Source organism: Lepidochelys olivacea (assembly GCF_965140295.1).
Source record: "Lepidochelys olivacea isolate rLepOli2 genome assembly, chromosome: 10".
Taxonomy (NCBI): Eukaryota; Metazoa; Chordata; order Testudines; family Cheloniidae; genus Lepidochelys; species Lepidochelys olivacea.
In genome coordinates this window covers 44791458-44809247 of record NC_140420.1, presented here as the reverse complement: position 1 = coordinate 44809247, position 17790 = coordinate 44791458, and the positions used below count along the sequence as shown (strand labels likewise).

The window sequence follows — 17790 nt, the reverse complement described above, 5'->3', positions numbered from 1 at the left end:
ATAATCTGCTCAAACCCCTTCCTAAACTCTACCAGACTTTCCACCTGCATCTCCAAACCTCTGATCTTTTCCTCCATCAGCTCTATCAGACGGCATATCAGAGTTCCCAGGGGCTGCGTTTCCAGCTGAGCACGCGGGGCTCCAGCTGGAGCCAATGGGAGTTGTGGGTGCTCCCCACCTCGGAGGATCCAGCCCATCTGTGCCTGTGTGTCTCTAGCCCCACCCGACCCCAGCGGAGTGCGTACAACCCAGCTTGGACTGGGAGCGGGTACTCCCGGTGGTGGGCATGCTAACGAGCAGCCTCGAACCAGGGCTCCCCCTCTCTAGGACAGGAGAGGGGTGCTGAGATGGGGAGCGCTGGGAGTGTGGGGATGAGTCAGGGAAGGAAAGCGGGGGGCCAGAGGCACTGTTCCCTCTAAGCTGTGCGCGTGTGCACGCACACACAGATCCTAAACCCCGCGCACACGGCGAAACACCGCACGCACAAAAATTTGCACAGAAGAATTTTTTTGCACACACGGCCTGTCAAAAATTGGCACAGAAGAAACTTTTTGCCCACACGGCCTGTCAAAAATTAGAGGGAACATTGGCCAGAGGGGAGCACGGCTGGGGAGGGAAGGGAATGTGGGAACCACAGAGAGGGAGCAAGCGGGAGGGCAGAGCAGACGATGTTGGGGGGGTAAGCAGCAATGGTTCTAAAGATCTCCCTGCCCTCCCAGCCCAGCAGCGACTCAGTTGCTGACCAGCCCAGGCTGCCCCAGGGGCTGGCGTGAGTCAGCAGCAACCCCTCCCCGCCCCGGCCTCCCTGGCAGCCAGTTACCTGGGGGGCCCGCAAGCTGCGGGGGTAGCGGGCGATGCCGTTGCGGATGAGCTCCACCCTCTCCCAGTGGCGCTCCCAGGGCTCCCGGGCGTGCTCTGACTGCTGCTGCCTCAGCTGCCCTGCGAGCCTCTGGTTCTCCACCCCGATCTGCGCCAGCTCCCAGCGACGCCTCTCACTGCTCAGGCTGGGGGCAGAGAACAAGCGGAGGGGCTGTGGTGCCCCTTTAACCTCCCCTCCTGGGCCCAGCCCTCTCTGCAGGCTCCCCCACCTCTAGGTCCCTCCCCGACGCTACTAGGCCAGCAGCAGCTCTTACTCAATAGCCTCAGGTCCAGCATTCTCCCTGATGTGGGGTCCCCCTGCCCTTGCCTTTTGCTGGGCAGAGACAAGCAGGGGGGCCAGCCCAATCAATCCACCGGATGCCAGCTGGGGCCTATAGGCCCCATCTCCCACCCCCAGTTTCTCCAGGCCCTCCCTCAGCTCCAGCAAGCCCAGCTGGGGCAAATGGAGCTCTGTCCATCCCACACAGACTTCCCCAGCCCCGCCCATCCTCCATCATCCTGCTCAGCACCTGGGAGTCCTGTGGGATGGGGCCAGGCACTGCACCCCACTCTCCAGCCATGGCCCATCAGACAGCTGGGAGCCAGGGGGTGGAGTGTGGCCAGTGGGTGGCTCAAGTGGTGGAACTCCCTGCTGCAGGGAATCAGACCAATCCCAGAAGTTTCCACTTCTTCACACAACCCTTCCCAAGCAGCCAGGGAAGAAGCCTGGGACAGGGACAGAGGAGGAGGATGGGGGAGAGAGAAGCAAGGGGTGGTTTGGACCTTTCATGGCCAATTCTAGGGCCAATTGTGGTTTTGTATCTGGTGGATGTTAGAAATGCAGTGGAGTCTGGGCAGACAGCAGGACAGGCACTACTGTGGCTGGCCTGAGCAGCACTAAGATGTTGAAGGGTCTCCTGTAGGGAATGGCAGGGGGAAGCTGGGGAGAGGGTGGATGGGGCATATGGGGCAGAGTGATAGGATCCCTCTGCATTCAGCGCTCGCTGCAGGGATGCCTGAATGTTCTGCCCAGCTTGCTCCTTTCTGCCCCCCTCCAGAGCAGCAATGAGTCTGAGTCACACCAGAGCCTGGCTGTGGATGACAAATCCCGGAACCACATGGGAGTCCCAGCTTGGGGTCCTGGCTCGGGTCCATCTCTCCCCACGCGCTGCTGCTGAGGAGACAACTGGACAGACCTGTCTGTTGGGCTCACACAGCCTAGGCCCCAGAGAGGCTCGGAGCGGGCGGGACTTGCACCCTCCAGCACTTCAGCCGTAGCTCCAGCCGATCTAGTTTTAAGTGTCCCAGCCCACGGGGCTACCCCAGGCCCTTTGGAGCATGTCCTCAGGCTCTGAGCTGCTCTCACGGGCTGTCCCCTGCTCTGCCCCAGATTTCCTGGCTGACTCGGGACCCCTGTTGCAAGGACTGAAATATCCAGACACATTTGAGCAAGTTACAGGGCGAGGGGGCGTGGCCCACTATGGGGCTAGTTGGCACCTGCTGCCAGTCCTGGCTCATGGGCCGCTTCCTTGTCCAAACAGACCCAGGGGAGGGGCTGAGATGATGTTACTGGGTGGGGGAACTGGCTGGCTCCTCTCCACTCAGGGGTCCCTTTGTCCCTCGGATCCTGCCCCCCTAGCCATTCCCAGCTCTTAATGCCGGCCCCATGCCCCGCCAGCGGCACAGACCTGCGTACACTGTAGCTGTTCCAGTTGTCCAGTCGCCCCCTGGACTGCGCAATGGCGACCAGCCTGGCCGAGTGAATGCGGTCGTCTCTTTCTCTAATGGCCTGGCGCTCTCTGTCTAGCTGGAGGGGGACAAAATCCAGAGTGTAGAGCCACCCCCTCCTCGAGGCCACTAACAGATCATGTCATCAATCAGTCACCCCGTCAGCTCTTCCTGCTCTCTGCCCCTCTCACAACAAAGTGCTTTACAAATGGTCTCAGGACAAGGCTCCAGTGCAATGCAACCAGCTCCAGGGCTTAGGAGGGGAATGGAAGTGGAATAATGTATCAGACTGAACCTGCCAGCAGCCCTTGAGCTGGAATTGCACAGGCCCCCAGAGCAAACACGGCAGCCTTGGGAAATGTGCCAGGGGATCTTTAATGATCACAAGTGACAGGACCAGCCAGCAGAAGGGCCCTCCGGCAGCACAGCACCCTAACACCATGCTGGGGCATTGGGTCAGTAGTGACCCTGGGGGAAGAGTGCCCGCTGCTGGCTCGCCAATGCCAGTGGCCATGTCTGGGTGACTACATCACTCACATGCAAATGGCAGGTGGAAGGCCATGGCCAACCCCCTGCCAGGCGGTTTATAAAGGCTCTGAGCAGGATGAGCAGTGGGGTGGGGGAGATGAAAGGGAGCTCCCTGTCCCTGCTCCCTGAGGCCCAGGCCAGGAAATCTCCTGCCAGGGTTGCCATCAGGGGCTTCTGAGGCCACTACCCAGAACACACTGTGGGGGGAGGTCTCCTTTGGTAAGGGGCTGTGTCCCATCCTGACATCAGTGGGAGTCTGCGAGTACCAGGCCCTCAGGCTGGGGCCTTCTCTTCAGCCCTGCCCTGGTGAGCCCTGGCCTGCAGCAGCAAATCCCTGGGGATGGGTCTTCCCCAAACCACCTCCCCCCAGCCTTGCTGGACTGCCCGGCAAAGCCTGCCTGCCGGAGCAGGCAGCCCACACACTGCCCCAGAGGCTGCTCACCTGCCTCCTTTTCAGGTTGAGCTGCAGGTGGCTGGGGGGCTGCAGTCCCTGGGTGTCCACGGCTGGGGAAGCTGAATCCACCTGCAGACAGGAAAGTCACAAGGGCTGCGGGGCTGGGCACACAGAGTCGGCTCCAGGAGCGCTGGTAGCTAGAGCCCAGGCTCGCCCCAGCTTTCACAGTGCAGGGCCAGCCCTCAATTCCTTTTGGCCCCACTGCAGCCCTGAGCCATGCCACCCACTGCTGGCCCAGAGCAACGCCCAGCAGTCAGGAGCCACCCATGGGCCCCTTCGCTGCTTGTGCCTGAAGGGGGCACCAGCACGTCGTGCAGTCACAGCCTCTCTGATCAGCACCTTTCTGGCAGGACTCTCTGCGCTGGACTGCTGAACCCTCCCCAGAAACAATGCAGGGATAATTCCCCCCCACGCACCTCTCCCATCAGTGGGATGTGGCCATCTAGGGAGCGGGAGCAGGGCTGCCTAGTAGCGGTGGCTCTTTAATGAAGAGTTGAAGCCCTTTGCCCTGGGTGACCCAAGGTGAGTGCTGCCAGTCACAGCTCTGCTCCCCAGCACTGGGAACGGCTCCCCAACTCCTGCACACAGGCCCCAGAGAATGACATGATTAAGGCTGAGATTTAGTCATCGAGGTCACGGAATCCATGACTTCCAAAGACCTCCGTGACGTCAGCCAGCACCGGCTGGGAGCTGCAGGGCCCCCTCCTGTCTGCAGAGGCAGGGAGCTGCGGGGTACACGGGCTGCCTCAGGCGGCGGGAGCCTTCCGCAGCTCCTGGCCACCACAGGCGGCAGGGGAACCCCCCGCAGCTGCCGACCGCTGCAGATGGCAGGGACTCCTGCAGCTTCTGGCCACCTTGGATGGCAGTGGGAACTCCCGCTGCTCCTGGCCACTCTGGCAGCAGGGGGAACCCCAGAGTTCCTGGCGGCTGCTGGAGACAGGGCGAACCCCCACAGCTTTGGGCCCCCATGGGCATCAGGAGGACCCCCACAGCTCAGAACCGCCGTGAAGGGGGACCCTGGAGCTCCGAGCCCCCAAGGGTATTTTTAGTAAAAGTCAGGGACAGGTCACGGGCTTCTGTGAATTTTCCATTATTGCCCGTGACCCTTCCCTGACTTTTACTAAAAATATCCGTGACTAAATCTTAGCTTTAGACATGCTTAATCCTGGGGTGAGGGCCAGCATTGGCATAGAGGGCTTGCTCTGCCCAGTGCACTGTAGGGCTCCTCCTGCTGGCCCAGGCAGGGATGCACAGCGATCCAGAGGCTCGGCTGCCCTCAGGGTCCCTCTCTACTTGTCCCCATCTCACTGTCACCCTGAACAGCGCTGAGTGAGCAGCTCCCACATTGGATCAGTTCCTCACCCAATCTCCTCTATCTGCCCCTTTCTGCACACATCCCCGAACTGCTGTCGTTCCTCTTTTCCTGCTGCATTTCCTGCCCTGAAGCAGCTCCCAGTTCCCACCCCTGGGCTCCACTCCCTCCCCTGCCCCACGCCATGCACTGAAATGATCAGCAGTGCCATTGTTTACTGTATTTTCCACTGAATGCATCTGATGAAGTGAGCTGTAGCTCACGAAAGCTTATGCTCAAATAAATGGGTTAGTCTCTAAGGTGCCACAAGTACTCCTTTTCTTTTTGCGAATACAGACTAACACGGCTGCTACTCTGAAACCCATTGTTTACTGTGCCACTGAAATGTCTCTATTGGCCATTAGAGCTGCCACCCAGAGAGATTACTAAAGGTCGGGGCGTCCCCCCTTCTGAGACTCTGCTTCAGGCTCTCTGCAGACTCAGGCAGCCATCCCTGTGGCAGGCACCATAGGAAGGTTTGCTCAGCAGGCCACAGCAGTGCACAAAGCAGGCTGGCTCTGGCTCTAGCAAACCTGACAGCTTTCGATAGAGACCAGCACACGCATGGCTCTGCTCCACACCTCTGCCAGAGCTATTTAACAGCGGCTGGTCAGTACAATTACAAACTGGATTAGTGCAAAGCTAGGGCTCGCTTGCACAAGTTCACACAGCAGCTCAGGTGCGTGGATGGGAAAGGCCAAGAACCCAGGTCTTTGGACTCCAGACCAGTACCTGCTCCACTGGACCACGTAGCCCCTTGTAGAAATTCTCCCAAAGACCCACTATATTCCCCATGTCCAGCTACACACACAGAATAGATTCTCTAGGGCCTGATCACATATTCCTGGCGTGCCCCGAACTTCCAGACTACGGGCCAGGGCTCCTTGCTCCTACCTCATCCAGCCCCATCCTACTGCGCCCAGTCCCGTACCTTGTTCCTGTGTTGGCGATAGGCTGCCTTATCCCATTTCTCCTGCAGGTACCTGCTGGCAGCAGGTAAGATGGGCTGATATGCTCGGGACATGGGGCTGGGCTACCCAGCTATGGGGCTTGTCTATTAGCAAGCGCAGGAGGCAGGGAGAGCAAAGGAAACATAACCCAGCTGAGGCTGAGGTTCAGGTGACCCAGCGACTGACTGTCCCCCTGGGTCCTAACCTCCCTCCATGGCTGATCGAGGCAGGCCCCAACCACAGGGTTCTCCGGTGATGGTCCGGGTTCGCCTGAGCCCCAGGCTCTGCCTGGTTCCAAGCCAGGGCGCCGTGTGCAGGCACCCCACATGAGGCTCAGGTTCCCCTAGGGATTTGCCAGCCTGTCTGGAAAGCTGTTGAAAATCTGGTCCTAGCAGCAGAGCAGGAGGGTCTTGTCAGAGACTCCTGGGGCTGGCCATGGGCTCTGGGTTCCACAGGCAGACAGCACCCCCTCTGCCCACAGGGCCCTGCCCTCTGAAGCCAGACATGGCTGGAGAGACGCAGGCCTGAGCTGAACCCCCCTGCCTGGCTCCTGCTCCCACCTGTGACACACAGGGCTCGGGCAGCTGCTGGTGGCCTCCTTTAGCATTATGAGCCCTGTTCCTGGCTGCCAGCTGGCGCCCTGCTCTGCCAAAGCTAGTGAGTGTGTACAGACAGCTGGGCACGTAGCACCTGAGATGCTTGGCATGGCCCCCCTCCCCCCACATGAGCCATGCCTCCCGGCACCCCCAGGAGCCTGAGACTAGTTATGTGACAGAGGGGGAAACTGAGGCATGAGGCAGCACCGTGAATTGCTTGTACACTCACATAGTGAGTCAGTGGCATAACCAGAAAAAGAACGAGGAGGTCTCCCAGGCCCCTGATCTAACCACTAGATCACCCTCTTGCCCATAGCTGGGATGAGGACCCAGGCGTTCTGCCACCCAGCCCCCACTCTAACCACTGGATTCGCTGTCACACAGATACCTGTAATTCAAGTGCACCTTTTGTGGCAGCTGATTTTTGTTTCTCTAAGATCTTCACAAAGCTAACCAGACACTGGGAGAGCAGGCCCTGACACAGGGGCTTGACTGGGCACCATTACTGGGGTCGCCAGCAGGAGGCGCAGAAAAGCCATTGGGAACTAGAGATGGGCTCAAAGCAAATGCTGCAGAATTGCGGGGAGCTCCGCTCGGGGCAGGGCCAGTCCCTCTCGAACCACGACAGCCCTGCATCTGTCACAGCTGATTCCCAGTAAGAAGCACTTCCCATGTTGAGGCCACCTGTCTTCCTGTGGTTCCTCTTGGGAGCCGGAGCGAGCTGCCTCCTGCTGATCACGTGTCCATTGCCATGGCCGCCTGCGGCTCCTATTTCCCCTCTATTCACTTTCCCGCAGTGCACTTTATAAATTATTCTCCTTCCTTCTGCTGGAAACGTGCTGCAGCCTTAAGAGGAAAGTTTCCTATTAAACCTTCTGCAGATAAACCCCATGGGGACGAAGCCACAATGGAGCATTGGTGACTAATGCAGGCCATGCATTGTGAGACTGCTAACAGCTTCACCAGGGTTTTAGAGTAGCAGCCGTGTTAGTCTGTATCCGCAAAAAGAAAAGGTGGACTTGTGGTACCTTAGAGCCTAAAAAATTTATTTGAGCATAAGCTTTCGTGAGCTACAGCTCACTTCATCGGATGCATGCAGTGGAAAATACAGTAGGAAGATATAGATATACACACAGAGAACATGAAAAAATGGGTGTTGCCATACCCACTATAACAAGAATGATCAGTTAAGGTGAGCTATTATCAGCAGGATTAAAAAAAACCTTTTGTAGTGATAATCAGGATGGCCCATTTCCAACAGTGGACAAGAAGGTGTGAGTAACAGTAGGGGGGGAAATAAACAAGGGGAAATAGTTTTACTTTGTGTAATGACCCATCCACTCCCAGTCTTTATTCAAGCCTAAGTTAATGGTGTTCATTTGGCAAATTAATTCCAATTCAGCAGTTTCTCGTTGGGGTCTGTTTTTGAAGTTTTTTTGTTGTAGTATTGCCACTTTTAGGTCTGTAATCGAATGTCCAGTGAGGTTGAAGTGTTCTCCGACTGGTTTTTGAATGTTATCATTCTTGACGTCTGATTTGTGTCCATTTATTCTTTTACGTAGAGACTGTCTGGTTCCCCATGCTTATTCCCCCCCCTTCCCCCCCTACTGTTACTCACACCTTCTTGTCCACTGTTGGAAATGGGCCATCCTCATTATCACTACAAAAGGTTTTTTTTTCTCCTGCTGATAATAGCTCATCTTACCTGATCACTCTCGTTATAGTGGGTATGGCACCACCCATTTTTTTCATGTTCTCTGTGTATATCTATATCTTCCTACTGTATTTTCCATTCCATGCATCCGATGAAGTGGGTTTTAGCCCACAAAAGCTTATGCTCAAATAAATTTGTTAGTCTCTAACGTGCCACAAGTACTCCTCGTTCTTTAGACAAGTTAGATGCCTTCAAGGCACCAGGCACTGATGAAATGCATCGTAGAATACTTAAGGAGCTGACTGAGGAGATAGCTGAACCATTAGTGATTATCTTCGAAAAGTCATGGAAGATGGGAGAGACTTCAGAGGACTGGAAAAGGGCAAATATACTGCCCATCTATAAAAAGGGGAAAAAGGACAACCTGGGGAATTACAGATCAGTCAGCTTAACTTCTGTACCCAGAAAGATAATGGAGCAAATAATGAAGTAATCAATTTGCAGACACCTAGAAGATAATAAGTGATAAGTAAGTCTGACAAAAGAGGTGCTGTAGTCATCATGAATAGGTCAGAATATGAATGAGAGGCTGCTAGACAACTCTCTGACACCACATGCTACAGGCCGTTACCCTCTGACCTCACTGAGTAGTAACAAAAGAAACTACACCTTCTGCTCAAGAAACTCCCTAAAGAAGCACAGGAACAAATCTACACTGACACACCCCTAGAGCCCTGACCAGAGGTATTCTATCTGCTACCCAAAATTCATAAACCTGGGAATCCTGGATGCCCCATCATCTCAGGCATTGGCACCCTTACAACAGGATTATCTGGCTATGTAGACTCTCTCCTCAGGCCCTACGCTACAAGCACTCCCAGCTATCTTCGAGACACCACTGACTTCCTGAGGAAACTACAATCCTTTGATGATCTTCCAGAAAACACCATCCAAGCCACTATGGATGTAGAAGCTCTCTACATGAACATTCCATACAAAGATGGACTACAAGCCATCAGGAATAGCATCTCTGATACCATCACGGCAAACCTGGTGGCTGAACTTTGTGACCTTGTCCTCACCCACAACTATTTCAGATTTGGGGACAATTTATACCTTCAAGTCAGTGGGACTGCTATGGGTACCTGCATGGCCCAACAGTATGCCAACGTTTTTATGGCTGACTTAGAACAACGCTTCCTCAACTCTCGTCCCCTAGTACTCCTACTCTACTTGTGCTACATTGATGACATCTTCATCATCTGGACCCATGGGAAGGAGGCCCTTGAGGAATTCCACCAGGATTTCAACAATTTCCATCCCACCATCAACCTCAGCCTGGACCAGTCCACACAAGAGGTCCACTTCCTACACACTACAGTGTTAATAATATGGTCACATAAACACCACCCTATACCAGAAACCTACTGACTGCTATACTTACCTACATGCCTCCAGCTTCCATCCAGACCACATCACACGATCCATTGTCTACAGCCAAGCTCTAAGATACAACCGCTCCAATCCCTCAGACAGAGACAAACACCTACAGGATCTCTATCAAGTGTTCTTAAAACTACAATACCCACCTGGTGAAGTGAAAAAACAGATTGACAGAGCCAGAAGGGTACCCAGAAGTCACCTACTACAAGACAGGCCCAACAAAGAAAGTAACAGAACACCACTAGCCATCACCTACAGTCCCCAACTAAAACCTCTCCAGCACATCATCAAGGATCGACAACCTATCCTGAAGGATGATCCCTCACTCTCATAGACCTTGGGAGACAGGCCAGTGCTCATTTACAGACAGTCCCCCAACCTGAAGCAAATACTCACCACCAACTACACACCATACAACAAAAACACCAACCCAGGAACCAAACCCTGCAACAAACCCCAGTGCCAACTCTGTCCACATATCTATTCAAGGGACACCATCATAGGACTTAACCACATCAGCCACACCATCAAGGGCTTGTTCACCTGCACATCTACCAATGTGATATATGCCATCATGTGCCAGCAATGCCCCTCTGTCATGCACATTGGCCTAATCGGACAGTCTCTACGGAAAAGAATAAACGGACACAAATCTATCATCAGGAATTATAACATTCAAAAACCAGTAGGAGAACACTTCAATCTTCCTGGTCACTCAATAACAGACCTAAAAATGGCAATTCAACAAAAAACTTCAAAAACAGACTCCAATGTGAAACTGCAGAACTGGAATTAATTTGCAAACTGGACACCATCAAATTAGGCCTGAATAAAGACTGTGAGTGGTTGGGTCATTACAAAACCAAAATGTAATTTCCCCCATATTAATTTCCTCCTCCTGTTACTCACAACTTCTTGTCAACTGTTTGAAATGGGCCACTCTCATTACCACTACAAAAGTTATTTTTCCTCCCTTGGTATCCTACTGTTAATAGAATTGTCTTGTTAGACTGACCTCACACTTGGTAAGGCAACTCCAGTGGTGAGCTGGAGCTGGTTCCCACTTCCCACCGGTTCGCTAGAACCGATTGTTAAATTTAGAAGCCCTTTTAGAACCAGTTGTTCTGTGAGGGACAACCGGTTCTAAAAGGCTTCTAAATTTAACCGGCCAAAAGTGGCGCCTTAGGCACCGACTCCATGGGTGCTCCAGCAAGGGGAAAATTTGGTGGGGGCAGAGCACCCACCGGCAGCTCCCCTCCCCTCCCCGCCCCACCCCCGGCCCTGGCCCCAGCCCCAGCTCACCTCCGCTCCGCCTCCACCTCCTCCCCTGAACACGCCGCCCCACTCTGCTTCTCCGCCCCCCACCCCAGGCTTCCCTCGAATCAGCTGTTCACGTGGGAAGCTGGGGCAGGCTGAGAAGCAGGCCACGGCTTTGTACTCAGGACCAGGGAGGTGGAGGTGAGCTGGGGGGATGGGGGGGCGCAAGGAGGGCCGCCCGCACCGCAGCAGGTAACCCGGGGGGGTGCAGGGGAACTGCTCCCCACCCCGGCTCACCTCCGCCACCCTCGGCCTGAGCGGGAAGCTGCCACCTGCTTCTTAGCAGCCCCGGAGCACCTAGAGAGTCGGCACCTAAGGCGCCACTTTTGATGTGATCAGTGGGGAGCGGTTGCTCCCCCTGCTCCCCCAGCTACGCTTCCCTGCCCCTAGGAGCCAGAGGGACCTGCCGGATGCTTTCTGGGAGCTGCCCCAGGTAAGCACCTCTGGAACTCTGCACCTTGCCCCCTGGCAGGTGCCTCTGGCTCTTAGGGGTGGGGTGGGCACCCACTATGGTGGCCCACGAGACCCTCCTGCCTGGTTCTGGGGGCAGTCAGGGGACAGGGGAGGGGGGTGGATGGGGCTGGGGGGGCATCAAGGAACGCGGGGGGGTTGGATGGGGCAGGAGTCCTGGGGGTTGGGGGTGGGCAACGGCCCCCTCGTGGGGTGAGGAAGGAACCCGTTGTTAAGATTTTGGCAGCTCATCACTGGGCAACTCCCATCTTTTCATGTATTTATACCTGCTCCTGTATTTTCCACTCCATGCACCTGATGAAGTGGGATCTAGCTCACAAAAGCTTATGCCCAAATAAATTTATTAGTCTCCAAGGTGCCACAAGGACTCCTCATTGTTTTTAAGAAATCACAGATTTGTCAAGAACAAATTGTGTCGAACCAACGCAATAGCTCTCTTTGACAGAGTAACAAGTCTTGTGGAGGGGGCGGGAAGCAGTAAATGTGGTGTATCTTGACTTTAGTAAGGCTTTTGATACTGTCTCGCATGACCTCATAAACAAACTAGGGAAATTCAACCTAGATGGAGCTATTATAAGGTGAGTTCATAACTGGTTGGAAAAACATTCCCAGAGAGTAGTGATCAGTGGTTCACAGTCATGCTGGAAGGGCATACCAAGTGGAGTCTCACAGGGATCAGTTCTGGGTCTGGTTCTGTTCAATATCTTCATCAATGATTTAGATAATGGCATAGAGAGTACACTTATAAAGTTTGCCGACGATATCAAGCTGGGAGGAGTTGCAAGAGCTTTGGAGGATAGAATTAAAATTCAAAATGATCTGGACAAACTGAAGAAATGGTCTGAAGTAAATAGGATGAAATTCAATAGGACGGATGCAAAGTACTCCACTTAGGAAGGAACAATCAATTACACACATACAAAATGGCAAGTGACTGCCGAGGAAGGAGTACCGTGGAATGGGATCCGGGGGTCATAGTGGACCACAAGCTAAATATGAATCAACAGTGTAACACTGGTGCAAAAAAAGCAAACATCATTCTGGGATGTATTAGCAGGAGTGTTATAAGCAAGACACGAGAAGTAATTCTTCCGCTCTACTCTGCACTGATTAGGCCTCATCTGGAGTATTGGGTCCAGTTCTGGGCTCCACATTTCAGAAAAGGTGTGGACAAATTGAAGAAAGTCCAGAGAAGAGCAACAAAAATGATTAACAGTCTAGATAACATGATCTATGAGAGAAGATTGAAAAAACTGGGTTTGTTTAATCTGGAAAAGAGAAGGGGGGACAGTTTTCAAGTACATAAAAGGTTGTTACAAGGAAGAGGGAGAAATTGTTCTAGTTAATCTTGGAAGATAGGACAAGAAGCAATGAGCTTAAATTGCAGCAAGGGAGGCTAGATCCTCTAAACCAGGGTTTCTCAACCCATAGGTTGGGACCCAAAATTGGGGTTGCCAGAATGTTTCAAAGGGTTGCTTGGCAGCTCCTGTCCCTTGCTGCTCCAGGCACTGCAACCTCTGGGGTCCCAGCACCACTCCGGTTTGACCCAGCTGGCATGAGACGAGAGTCCAGGTAGGACAAATGTGAGCGACAACTCCGGGTTGCAACTCCACTTACACAAATTTGGTCCAGTCAGGTGGGCAGGGCCAAACCTGAACTGTGCTGCAACCCCAGAGGTTGCAACCCTGGAGCAAAGAGCCAAGTCCAGCCAGCCCCACAACAAAGGAGCTGCAGGAGCCACCACTGTGGGGGTGAGTGCTGGGCAGGACTTGACCGAAACCACCCCAGAGCCTCCACCCCAGACAAAGGGCTGTAAACATTTGCAAATGGGTCCTGAGCCTAAAAAGCCTGAGAACCACTGATCTAGACAGTAATCGAAATATCTGAGATAGTGTCTTCAGTTTGCAAGAATTAAATCCAGCAAAGGGGGAAGTGAGACGGAGGGATCCTGGCTTTTCATTCTAAAATGCTAGTTATCTTGAGGGAGTCACGACTTGGCCAGTCAGAGCTCTTAGTTTGGGTCAGATCTGGAAGTGACCAGATGTGAGCAGGCCAAGGTGTGCCATGCAGGCAGATGGGCCACACTGTCATAACTTTCAGAGTAACAGCCGTGTTAGTCTGTATGCGCAAAAAGAAAAGGAGTACTTGTGGCACCTTAGAGACTAACCAATTTATTTGAGCATGAGCTTTCGTGAGCTACAGCTCACTTCATCGGATGCATACCATGGAAACTGCAGCAGACTTTATATACACACAGAGAATATGAAACAATACCTCCTCCCACCCCACTGTCCTGCTGGTAATAGCTTATCTAAAGTGATCATCAAGTTGGGCCATTTCCAGCACAAATCCAGGTTTTCTCGCCCTCCACCCCCCCACACAAATTCACTCTCCTGCTGGTGATAGCCCATCCAAAGTGACAACTCTCCACACAATGTGCATGACAATCAAGTTGGGCCATTTCCTGCACAAATCCGGGTTCTCTCACCCCCCACCCCCCTCCCAAAAACCACACACACAAACTCACTATCCCGCTGGCAATAGCTCATCCAAAGTGACCACTCTCCCCACATGAGCTAGGGCACTCTGCCAAGGAGGTAAATGTTGACTAAATGTTTAAGTCTGTATTTAGCATCTGTATAGCTTGCTTGGTACCATTTATTTTTCCAAGAGTGACTAGGGTTTTTTTTTATATTATTAAAAAACTCTTCCTCTGAATTTCTTTACCCAATAAGGTTACCAACCAGCTAGCAAGTGAGGCCAGTTCTTAGTTTCTTTGAGAATAGCTGTTTCTGCTAGAAAGAGACCCGGAGAATTTCCAAAAATCATCATTTGGTAATCTATATGCAAGAGTTACTAACTGATTAAGATATGACATCCAATATAATAGGGGACATGTCCATCATATATGGATAAAGTCTCCTCTTCCACTATTTCCTCCAACAATTATCCTCACTCCATCTATGTACCTTGTACTTTCACCAGACAAGTTCTATGGAGTAAGTGTTTGAAAACACCTGAGACAAGGTGGGTGAGATGATCTTTTATTGGACCAACTAAAAGACGACCTCACCCACCTTGTCCCTCTAATATGCTAGGACAAACACAGCTACAACACTGCAAACATCACAAGATGTTACGCTACGCAATGTGGGGTTACTGGCCATCTCTCCCAAGAGACAGCACATTGATCCAGGATCATCTGTCTATTCACATTCTTCCTCCATCATGGCAGAGGGACATTTGGCAGGAAATTGTCAGAGGCCAGTGTTTCCCATTACATGTTACAGTTGTTTCCCATTTATCCAGAAGCCATTGCTTCTGGAAAACTTGCATCCTATGCAAAATAGCTTTTCTAGAAAGCTCTCTGAGGCAGCCTAGCCTGAAGGTCCTGAACCATGGACAAGTGCATAGGTACTAACTTTCTCTGGCGCCGGTGGGTGTTTGCGCCCCCCGACCATGCCCTGGAGATGTGGGTGCTTGCGCCCCTCCACCCTTTCCTCACCCTGCCCCCATTCCAACCCCTTACCCAAAGTTCCCACCCCAACTCTGCCCTCTCCCTAACCCTATTGGGCCCCTTCCCCAAATCCCCGCCCCGGCTCCGCCTCTTCCCTGAATGCACCGCATTTCCCCATCTCCCCCCTCCCTCCCAGTGCTTGCCGTGCAAAACAGCTGTTTCACGGCGCAAGCGCTGGGACCTAGGGGGGAAAAAGCGGGTACGTAGCATGCTCAGGGGAAGAGGTGGAGCGAAGGCGAGCTGAGGTGGGTGCAGCCCCAGAGCACCCAAGGAGTCAGGCCTATGGGCGAGTGAACCAGATACATATGAACATTTCTAGTTAGGTTTCAGAGTAACAGCCGTGTTAGTCTGTATTCGCAAAAAGAAAAGGAGTACTTGTGGCACCTTAGAGACTAACAAATTTATTTGAGCATGAGCTTTCGTGAGCTACAGCTCACTTCATCGGAACTGTGAGCTGTAGCTCACAAAAGCTTATGCTCAAATAAATTGGTTAGTCTCTAAGGTGCCACAAGTACTCCTTTTCTTATTTCTAGTTAGAAGTCTTTGGTACAGAACTGGCCAATTGCATATTCCCGGCTTCTGGTTCAAATGAAGCATTTCCCCTTCAGGCGAGGCACTGTGTCCCCTACATGTTTACATACCGAGTGATTTGCCTCCAGATAAATTTCAGCATTTAAATTATTCCCAACAAGATTTGGCCTTAGCACCTCATTGTGGAGAGAAGCGGCTTCACCTCCTTACCCCTCGTTGTTTGGCTATAGCCAGGGGTGAAAGTAAGTCGAGTGACTTATTGGTACTCTGGGGCCAGCTCTGGCCCCTGGAAGGGGCGTGGCCTAGGGCAGAAGGGGCAGGGTTGAGGGGGTCAGGGTCAGAGCCAGCCCCAGCCCACCCTGTAAGGTAAGTGCCCGCCCCGCCCACTGGGGTAGCAGCAGCAGCCGCCCAGGGTTCCAGGAGGTATTTGAAGGGCCCGCAGCTCCCCTGCTTCTACTGCCCTGGTCCTTTAAATAGCTGCCAGAGCCCTGGAGTAGCAGCCGTGGGGCTCCAGTGGCTATTTAAAGAGCCCAGGCAGTAGAAGCAGGGGAGTCCCAGGCCCTTTAAATAGCTGCCAGAGCCCTGCAGCCACTACCCCAGGGCTCCAGCAGCAGGGCTCTGGAGGCAATTTAAAGGACCTGGGGCTCCAGCCACTGCTGGGATCCCCAGGCCCTTTAAATTGCCCCCTGGGGAAGCCGGGCTGCCCCAGTACAGTTCACCAGCTCTTGCCGTATCAGCTTACTTTCACCTCTGGCTATAGCCACAACAGGCTGGGAGGCTGCAGGGTCAGAAGGGCATTTTCCTTTGGGCTGAGCAGCCCTCACTCACTGCTGCATTCATGGTTTAAATTGAAAGGCAGCTCTGCAAAGAGCTACAGCTGCGCTGTTCTGACAGCCACAGCACTAGCCTGCAGGAGGTAGCTCCTGGGTCATGCTCTAGTCGTAAGCAGGCAGCAGATAATTACATCTCCTACATGGAGTAAAGGGTCAGCATGATGTTGCATTCTGTTTATGGAAATAGGTTTATGAGGGTGAATATAATTAACTAGAATGTGCTTTATGTAAAAGGTCTCTCATATGGTATCATTACCAAGCTTATGATCTGAATGTGTTCATCCCATTTGTTTGCAAATATTATTGCTCTGTCTGGAGTTAGGAGAATAAGATTACCAGCAGGAGAGTGAGTTTGTGTGTGTATGGGGGTGGGGGGGTGAGAAAACCTGGATTTGTGCTGGAAATGGCCCACCTTGATTATTATGCACATTGTAGGGAGAGTGGTCACTTTGGATAAGCTATTACCAGCAGGAGAGTGAGTTTGTGTGTGGGGTTTTTGGAGGGGGGTGAGGGAGTGAGAGAACCTGGATTTATGCAGGAAATGGCCCACCTTGATTATCATACACATTGTGAAGAGAGTGGTTACTTTGGATGGGCTATTACCAGCAGGAGAGTGAGTTGGGGGGGGGCGGAGGGTGAGAAAACCTGGATTTGTGCTGGAAATGGCCCAACTTGATGATCACTTTAGATAAGCTATTACCAGCAGGACAGTGGGGTGGGAGGAGGTATTGTTTCATGGTCTCTGTGTGTATATAGATTTCAGAGTAACAGCCGTGTTAGTCTGTATTCGCAAAAAGAAAAGGAGTACTTGTGGCACCTTAGAGACTAACCAATTTATTTGAGCATGAGCTTTCGTGAGCTAAGATTAAACTTGTATCACTAATGTAAACATGGTAAGTGATTCGGAAGCACCCTTAATGGCTTCCAATCACCTGTAAATGGCTCTGTTTACTTGCAAACCTTCCAGGCTACATGCCAATCAGCCCTGGAAGAATGGAGACTAGGGGTCTCACAGGACAAGTGACCATGTCACATGATACTGGAATCCATTTTAAACCTGGTGCTTTTCCATTTAGAAGGAGAGGTGGGAAGCTAGAGCCACAAAGGATTCCTGCCTTAGGCCAAAACTATAAAAGGGTGTGGAGCAGAACAAGAGCTGCCAGTCATGAGAAATCCCTGATTACCACCTGAGCTGGAATTAACAAGAACTGTACCAGGGGAAAGGATTGGGCCCAGATTCCTTCCCAGTCTGGTCCATGAAAGCCGCTTATTGGAACATCTGAGGATGAGATTTACCTGTATTCAGCTTCTTAATGTGTTAGGCTTAGACTTGTGTTTTATTTTGCTTGGTAAGTTACTTTGTTCTTATTACTTGAAACCACTTAAATCCTATTTTTTATACTTAATAAAATCACTTGTTTATTAATTAATCCAGAGTAAGTGATTAATACCTGAGGAAGCAAACAGCTGTGAATAGCAGGGATATAGAGGGTGGACAATTTATGAGTTTAGCCCAGGATGGGTACACTTTTTGGCCTGAGGGCCATATTGGGGTGTGA

General features: G+C 52.4%; 1 protein-coding gene across 1 annotated transcript; it reads right to left on the bottom strand.

Moving 5' to 3' along the window:
- Positions 1-525: 525 nt before the first annotated feature.
- On the bottom strand, positions 526-5943 carry LOC311526890 (uncharacterized protein CFAP97D2-like; the record flags this gene model as incomplete). The annotated part of the gene is made up of 5 exons (XM_084640356.1): positions 526-564; positions 821-1004; positions 2547-2665; positions 3557-3637; positions 5851-5943. 5 exons carry the CDS (start codon positions 5941-5943, stop codon positions 526-528), a joined length of 516 nt encoding a protein of 171 aa, XP_084496482.1.
- Positions 5944-17790: the final 11847 nt, after the last annotated feature.